Consider the following 9,467-nt stretch of genomic DNA (forward strand, 5'->3'; position numbering starts at 1 on the left):
CGAAAGATAATAACGAGGTAGCCAAAATAATGTATTTAACCATAAAATGTTTAACTAAAAGAAAGAATAATTGTGCTCTAGAACAACAGAAATGCACAAGTTTTGTTGTCTAGAAGGAGGTGATTGCATCAGAAATGTTCCTCTTTACCAGGGCCAAGCATTCCTTTCAGCCCTGTTAAGGAGCTATCGTCCAGTTTAAGCACTGTGCTTCTTCTTTGGAGAAATCAGCAGAACTCGTGATTTAAACAATTTTACAGCACCTGCTCTTTTTAAAAAAAAAAAAAAGAAATAATTCAGCACTTTCACACAAAAAGAGAGTTACCAATTTCTTGACTGAAAATTAGAGCCTGTGCAAAACCTCAATTCTCTTTTTTGTCACCAATATATCAGATACGGGGGTAAAAAACAACAAACAAACAAGTAAACTTTACTGACCAACAAGTGTTCCCAGACCCAAAGAAACAACAAACATTTTAGACTAGATTTTCCAAATCTAAAACTGACTGTATAAATCCATTTAAAATGAATGACATTCTGTAAGAGGAAAAAAAAATCTAGGCCTTTTACAGCAGTATATTATTTTCAGTGTCAAGTATGGCACAGGTCAAATACACATCTGCATCCACACTACTATCAATAGAAATCCAAAAAAAGTCAAGCTGATCTAAATTTTAATGTTATAGTATCTTAAAAGTGGAGTCTTTTCAGACTAATGCCAATTATGAGGACATTAAGGAAATCAAATCAGCAAGATCCAAATAAATATCACTCAAAATCATTTTACTCAAGCAATTTAAATATAGAGATGGAAGTCTAGGCAATCATGTTTAAGCAGATTTGACAACACTAATTTGCATATCTCCCAACCTTTACACCAAACAATAATAAAGTACTTGAAATAGGTTTTTACTGCCTTCTCTGTACCAAATAGTGGAATTCTCTACAGTTTAAAATTCAGACAAAGTTGAACCAATACACAGCCCTCCTTGGATTAGACTCACATGGCACAATGTTCTTACAGACCGAGATACCATAGTGGCTTTAGGTTATCATTAAGACAAGTACAGTTATGGGTTTCTGGTCACCAGTTTTCCAAACTGTGCAGACGATAATGGGGAAAAAAAAAGTGCCCAGTGCTCAAGAACAGTAAATCCCACTGATACAATTTTATAACTTCCAGTTTGCATGTGAATTCACATTTTAACCTAGAATACTGTGTTTGACAGAGACAGTTCTCATTTTTAAAATAGTTTGAGATATACAAAAGACAGCTTAGACAGCTAATTTGACTGAACTCAGCCTTTTCCAACCAAGTTTGTAATGGATAACTGATAAGATTTGAAACACACCAGGAGCATTCAACATGCTCTTGGTATTGGTAACAAGAATAAAGACCAGTTGGAGATGAAATTTAAGGCTGTAGCAGGCAGGTGATTTATTGTAGATTCAAAATAAAGAACCAGTAAGTTTACTGGACTAGCACTGCATCTTGCTATCTAGCAATTAAAGAGCACAGTGCTGGAAAAAGTTTTTAAAATCCTGGCATTTACTTAGAACTACAATAATAAATACTGATCTTTAAATGAAGTATAAAAATATAGGTTAGATTTTTCTTCAGAGAGATTTAGCTATTGGATCAATAAAAAGGTAAAGTATTCATAAGAAAGTTTATAGTGGAGATGTTAATGCAGAGTCTGAGGCATTGACATTGACCAGCAGAACTTCACTCCAGAATGTTAACATACACAATTGGGGTATTCCTAACATAGGCAGAAAAATAACGTCATGCATGAGTCAAAAGGAACATAAGATAAATGCTAAATAACCCAGCTGTTAGAGTATACCATATTTGTCAACCCATAAACTAACATTCTTTCGTTGTATTCATTAATCATTCAAATAGTTCTGAAAAGAAATGTCAAAGATTAAATTCTTATCAGTTTTGGCTCATTTTTAAAAAAAAAATTCATTCATTCATTGGTTGTTGGGGCCACTGGCCAAAAGGCAGTTACCAGTCATCCACATTGCCCAGATCATGAAATGCTGGGTTTCTTTCTCGAAAAGGACATTAGTGAATTAGATGAGTTTTCCTGACAATTGACAGTGCGTTCTTAGTCATCATTAGGCTTTTAATTCCAGATATGTATTAAATTGAAATTCCACCATCAGTACCACCACCAAGGCTATCATTAAAGCCTTTATACTATAAGCAGGTAACCAGAACAAAAACTATATTGATGGTAGTGACTTGGAAGTAGGGACAATTCTACGTGGATCTGAAGGGCTCATTTTATCTAATGATTTAACAGCTGTAGCAGAAGGTTAGGAGCACACATGGAATTTCACAGGCTTAAATACTTTCCAATCTGTCTGCAGCTTTTGGCAAACTGTAAATCTTCATTCCTCATAGAATGAGTCAAATAGAACATGTATGATGAGATGGAACTTTCTGAAACATGATTGTATAGATCAAAATTATGGACATCAACTGGATAGATTTAGGGTGTATTTTGCAATCAGGCAATGATTCTTTTATCCATCCCAGTCCTTTCTCCTGAAAACATACTTCTAAACTTGCATAGTTTACTAAAACGAACCATTTAAGGAAATGGCCGTTGACAGATTTAAACAAATACCCTCTGGCTTTCAGATATTCCTTGGTTTTTCAGTCCTCTACTCATATTTTGCTTATAGTTTGCCATCGAGAGTAAAACGAAGGGAACTTTTGTTTACTAAGTTGATCCAAAGGAGACAGCTACAAAATGTTCCAGGTTAACATAGCACTTGCATTACACTCCACCCATGTATATTCAAAAATTATGTTTTTGATGTTACACCAACAGTTGAAAGCTATAATATTTTTAAAAAGGCAAACTATTCTTTGTGATTTCATCCCTCAGAATGGTATATGGAGGATGGCTTGCAGAAAAAAAATAAAGTTTCATTTTTTGATAAACTAGAATAGTTTATACAGCAGATATATGTGAACATAGTCTGCAGTGTCTGTGGGAGTTAAACAAGATTTAAAAGGGATAGTTACCAGATTATCACAAGTCATCGGATAAATTTTAAACTTGTCCATTGAATGCATTTCTTCAAATCGTGATAGACATTGAGCCCTTTCGGAGGCCTTTAGAAATTTGTACTGTGTATATTAGGGACACATGATTTTTAAAAAAATATTAAAATGAACCAAGCCTGAAGTCTTGATGTCCATGGAGTATATTTAGTTCATAAAGCAAAATTAAAAATAAGTCTGGAGCCAAACTTGGATCTTAATCTTTCCAGAACCATTGCCTCCAGCAATGTAAATGTTTACGTTTCAAAATGATTCACAAAAAAGAAATTTACTCAATTTAAACAAAAAGAGTGACAAATTAGCAGCAGAATGGGCAACACCCCAACACCTGGTTTACAAATCTTTGGTTACAGTCCCAGATTCAATGTTACAAAAAAATCAAAACGTTCAATGCATTCAATATACGGTAATGCCCATCTCTCATACCATCAAACATAACATTTTAATCAGCTCTAAAGCTACCTCTATAACAGCAGTGTCTGAGCATTTTCAGCCACATAATTTACTACAGTAATGTAAATCCAAAAGAATGTGCACAACAGACATGCTTCAAGTATACCATGGTGTTCAACATCAAGGTTTGCAACTTCCACTTTATAATCAAGCGCGAGTATTCCCAGCTGTAACAGGTGAGAGGAGTTAGAGGAGCATGCAAATCAAAATTTGAATTTGGGAGTTTGTTGGGAAGGCAAGCCGTGTAAACTACTGCACAGCAACTCAGACCTGCCTAGAAAACTGACCCTGTAAACCACTGTGCATCCATTTGAACCACACAAAAAAAACTCCACGCAGCATAGTTGGGTGAAAGAAGTGGAAATGATAGATATGTATGAATTTCACAGGATTACTCAGAAATACTCAACCATAATTTTCCTGTGCATATTAAGAAGTGTAAACTGAGTGAACAATGGTTCATTTTTTTTTTGCTGCTGGCATGCACACTGCTAAAAGCTAGCTTGTGCACAATCATATTGGCTAAAAAAGGTGACATGCACAAGCAGCAATACTAAGTTTCAGTCGAGTGAATAGTTTACTGGTATTATGATTACTTTCCAAAAAATTAATAGTTGAATAGTCTGCACTGTTTGAGGAAGCCGCAGTGATGAACAAAAGCAAGATTGGTCATTACAAAAAGTTAAAATGGCAATGCGCTAATGCTCATCACTAATGGCGGTATTTAAACCTCGTCATCTGTTAGGGCTTTTCTATCATTACAACACAAATACAAACACAATATCCTCAGGTTTGTGGGAGAAAAGGATGAACAAGAAACACCATGTCTAATTCTTATAATAATCTTACTTATGTACAGTAGTAAACATCTCCCCAGAGCCCACTTTTTACCTGGATATCATAGTTCACATTTTCAAATTAATGTTTAAAAACTTCCAAGTTTGGCACATGTAATACTGACACTCTCCCTGCAGTTTATATTGGAGTGCATTTACAGTTGTGTGCATCTGCCACCATTAACAATTAATGGTAACTGTAGAAAATATGTTTTGCTTGTGAGCCTTCACTGATCCCATAATCATCTTCATGCCCTCCTTTCTGGGAAAAAAAAGCACGTGTGGCGCCATACTAGAGATCCAAACAGCCTTCCCCTACTGGCCTGGAGATCACATACAACTTCATGACCTTACAGGTTGGCATTCAATTCTGTAAGCTGGTTTTTCCTCAAACATTCCCCACATGGAGAGCTCCAACAGTACTGCTTAGCTTAAATGAAATCTGCCCTCATAGTGTGGCTAGAATCCTCGAGAATGAGATGACAACTGTGAGAACTGTCTGTCCAGCACCAAATACCAGAGCCTCAAGCGGAGCCATGGTTTTGCCTGCTACCCTGTATACACCAGCCACTGCTGCACCTAAACAAAATTAAAAAAAGAACAATTACTTCACAAGAAGCAAATCATTAACATTTAAAAAAATGAATAGATAATGGTGAGCTAAACAAAGCATTTCTGGTAACAGAAAACGAGTATCCGTAAGAATAAAACCAGGATTTGCCATCAATATGACCAACAGTCTGGACTTAAATAGGATACAACACCAGGACCAGGTGTGATGGATCCAACATGAAAAGGTTAAAGATGGAAATCGTAGAAGCACTAGCTAAAATCTTCTAATTCTCTTTTTTGAACAGGGATGTCACCGGAGGATTGGAGATCTCAAAAGGACTTACAAAGAAAATCTCCACAATTGAAGACTAAAGCTCTCGAAGCTGTTTCACCCCAGTGAGTGTCACTTTGGACAGATATAAATTAAGAAACAAGAGCACAGATTTGGTAAAGGCATTAAATAAAACAAAGTATTAGAAAAACTCAGCAAATCTGGCAAGTTCTTGGTAGAAAGCAACATAATTTAATATTGAATTCAATGACTCCTCAACACCTTACAAAACACTAAGAGGTAAAATAGAAAACAATGAAGATGAATAAACTGAAAAGAAAAAAAAAAGTGTGAAATAGAAATCCTGTCAGAGAGAAGAGCAGAACCTCTTCAATGGATATACCTGCAAAAGAAGTGGCAGTGAATTAAATACTCAAAAACAAAATAGCAGATGCTAGCTTTAATGAAACAAAAAGTATTGGAGAACCTCAGTATCTGTGGAGAGAGAGAAACAGTTTTCATTGAATCCATTGATTATTCAACACTTCAAATACCAGGAGGGTAATAGAAATAAGAACTCTTGAAAAAGGAAAATTGCATTTAATTAACTTCATTAACTCTCAGATGAATTAGCAGAGATGGTAGTTGAGGGTAAAAATATATTGAAGTGATGTTTATGAACTTCCAAAAGGCATTGGTTAAGTGCTATACAGGAGCACTCCCAGTAACATTCTAGTTTTTAAGTGACAAAATAAAGCACCAAATAGAAAAATATGGATCAAAGATGATCAACTTGGATTGGTTTAGAAAATCTATTTGACTTAAAACTGATTCTTTAAAAAATTGCCTACACGTGGAATTGAGGACAGTAACCTGTTGATACAATATATTTGGAGTTTAGCACATTTTTGACAAAAACAGACCAGCCAGAAAAGCAAAAGCTCATGGGAAGTCAGAAACTTGCATAAATAATTGGCTCAGTGCAGGAAGCAAAAAGGATAATAATCAAACGAGTCCTTTGGGACAGACATGTTGTTACTGGTACAATTCCACTGTGCTCAGGATCAAGCCCTCATGACAATGAACAGAGAAATCAGTGTGCAGGCCCACAGATCCCCGAAGGCAGCACAATAGGCACAGAAGATTTTTCTAAAAAAAAAAATCATTCATAGTGAATTAACTGGGCCAAAGAGCAATTAAGAGCCAAGTCTGGAGTCACACGTAGACCAGAGCAGATATCCTTCCCTGAAGGACATTAATTAACTAGATGTGCTTTTACAACAACTGACAGTTGTTTCATGGTTTTCATTAGATTCTTAATGGCAGATTTTCTTTTAAAATTGGATTCAAATTCCATGATGCTTTGACAGGATTTAAACCCAGGTCCCCAAAGGATTACCTGGGTCTCTGGATGAATATAGTCAATAAAATGCAAGAGCAGGGAGCATACATTAAAACTACATAAAAACGGTGCTCCTCCTGCTAAATTTATTTCAACAGAGAGTTGGTGCCATCAACGCAAACTGGTGCCCATTATTGCCATCTCTTCCTTACCCTTCTATTCTCAGCTTCTCTCACCTCTCTAATCTCCATTCCCCTTGCCATCCCACTTCCCATTTGTAGCTCTGCTTATCCCATGGTAGACAGCACATGCATTTGAATTTCTATGTTATCATTTCACTAATTTTATTTCTTGTTCCTATTGATCCAATAAAAATCTGATTACAAAAGCATATTTGTTGATTCAAAAATATTGCCTTTCAATGGCAGGTTCTCATCTGCAATGGAACATGTATGATTACCAGCATTTTCGTAAAAAACAGCGTATGGTTTTAGTTACTGCAATAAGGGTATCCATCTCAACTCCTTTAGCAATCTAGGATGCAAGCCAGAGTAGATGACTTAGTTAAAGCACAGTTAATCCTACCTGTCAATTTTCACCCAATCCATGATCTCTACATCTCCAAATCACCAATATTTTGCCAGCAGCCTCCTCATTTGTTTAATAGCGATAAAAATGTACTCATCAAGTACAGTCTTATGCAACACCTCTAATCACTTTGACCGCAATAAATACTTTACTGGCCTGTAAATAGTATGTTCCCTTTACATTAACCGCCAATCTCATTTTCCTCTTCACTTCGCTCGATTTACTGAACTCATTCTGGTTCTGGTTCTGGTTCTGGTTCTCACTTGAAGAATTCATCCGACATGCATCACAGACCAAAGAAAAAGTGAATCTCTCTCATCACGATGCTCTAACTTTGGTTCCCCTTTGTGGGATCTATCCAGTATCAAAAAGATTCTCCTCCACAAAGACCACCGAGTGTTTTGCTTGCCAGATGTTTGTTCCAATTTACACTGGACAGGTTTCCTCTCACCCTATTCAAGTAGTTCTATTCCAATTTAGAAGTTTTACTTTGGAATATTCCTTGCTTCTCTATTTGTATCATAAGGTTTAGACTACAATGATAACTCTTAGTCAAATATTGCCCAACAAACATTTAGTCCATTCGGCCTATCTAATTTCCTGTGATAGATCTAGGAATGCCTTCTTCCTACGAGGGCCAATAACATCACAATCAAGGAAATTCTCGGGCACACATTTCAGAAATCCCTCTCCCTCTTTTACCTTTATTGTAATTACCCAAATACAGACTGATAAAAATCAGCCAATATCAGCATTTTACAGTTCTTGCAAAACTGTGATCTCCCAGATTTGTTCTCCCTCATTATTGGAGGGTCTATGGAATGCACATATCCTCCTTACCTCTAACCAAATTGATTCTGTCCTTATTTCCTCAAGGGTATCTACTTTGCAACACCAAAGTACATTCAAGCCAATCCACCATTTCTTTTCTAACTGCAATTTCACATTAATCTTCATTTACCAGGTGTCTGCCTACCCTCTTGAAGTCTGTTACTATTCATTGCAATGTAATAAATGAACAATGACAAACTTATGTCATGTGAAAACTTTGAAGTTTTACCAAATCACAATCATATACAATATATACACAAATATGAAGTACACTGATAAACTCATTGAAGAAAACATTTGTTCTCTTTACGTTAGCAAAGCCGATCATCTTGAAAATCGCCAACGAGTCAGCGCTTCACCTTTTTTGTTTAAGAGAAGAATTGTCCTAACGTTTCTGATTTCTCATCATAAGTGAAGCCACTCATTCCTGTCAGCATCTGAATCAACTTTCCTGGAAAAGTGATGTCAGAACTAATCACAATATTCCAACTGAGACTAACAAAAGGTGTTTACAAATTGGATTGGAGAACAAAAGTTCAGAATGCTTAAGGACAATTTAGATGAACGAGAGGACACCTTGTTGAAACAAATAAGATCCTTAGGAGGCTTCACAGGGTCAATGTAGAGAGGTTACTTCCACTTGTGGGACAGTCTAGACCATAAAAGGCATAACCTCAAAGTAAGGTGTCACTTAGTTCAGATGGAGACAAGGAGGATTTATTTTCCTCTCAAGGATAGGGTGCCTGTGAGATTCTTTACCATGGAGGCCCTTCAAGGCTGGGTTGTTATTTATATTCGAGAGATAGATTTCTAATCAGTAAGAAAATCTAGAGCTATAAAAGCATAAAGCAGTAAAGTGGTGTTTAGGATTAACAGATCAGCTATTTGAATTCTCAGATGGCCTGTTCCTCTTCCCACGTCTTATGGACTTATTGTCAACATGGCGGCTGCATTTTTTGTCTGGAATAGAAATCTGGCAGTCCAACTAAGCTCTCCAAAATAAGCTCAACTACTTCCAAATGTAAGTGTCCAAGCATCCGATTGTTAGATATTTGTATCATTGATCACAGGTCAGGTGCTGGAAGAGTGGAGGTTGGTAAACGTGGTGCCACTGTTTAAGAAATGTCATAAAGGACAAGCCAGGGAACTATAGGCCAGTGAGCCTGACCTCGGTGGTGGGCAAGTTATTGGAGGTACGTCCTGTCCCTCAGAGTTCCAGGTATTTGGAAAGACAAGGACTGATTAGGGATAGTCAACATGGTTGTGCGCGTGGGAAATCATGTCTCACTAACTTGATTGTTACTTCTTCAAAAAATTCAAAGAGGATTGATGAGGGCAGAGCTGTAGATGTGATCTATATGGACTTCAGTAAGGTGTTCGACAAGGTTCCCCATGGGAAACTGATTAGCAAGGTTAGATCTCATAGAATACAGGGAGAACTAGCCATTTGGATACAGAGGGTGGTGATGGAGGGTTGTTTTTCAGACTGGAGGCCTGTGACCAGTGGAGTGCCAC

The 9,467-nt window shown here is 36.7% G+C and overlaps 1 protein-coding gene across 2 annotated transcripts in view; it reads right to left on the reverse strand.

The window, feature by feature from the left end:
- Window positions 1-275: 275 nt before the first annotated feature.
- The window catches only part of tmem170b (transmembrane protein 170B), a 69,069-nt gene continuing 59,877 nt past the window's right edge, over window positions 276-9,467 (reverse strand). For both annotated transcript variants that reach the window (XM_043719032.1, XM_043719033.1), the window contains exon 3: window positions 276-4,947. In XM_043719032.1, coding sequence (XP_043574967.1) covers window positions 4,817-4,947 — 131 coding nt within the window. In that variant the 3' untranslated portion in view covers window positions 276-4,816. The remainder of the gene's footprint in view (window positions 4,948-9,467) is intronic.

Source organism: Chiloscyllium plagiosum, chromosome 29, assembly GCF_004010195.1.
Source record: "Chiloscyllium plagiosum isolate BGI_BamShark_2017 chromosome 29, ASM401019v2, whole genome shotgun sequence".
Taxonomy (NCBI): Eukaryota; Metazoa; Chordata; class Chondrichthyes; order Orectolobiformes; family Hemiscylliidae; genus Chiloscyllium; species Chiloscyllium plagiosum.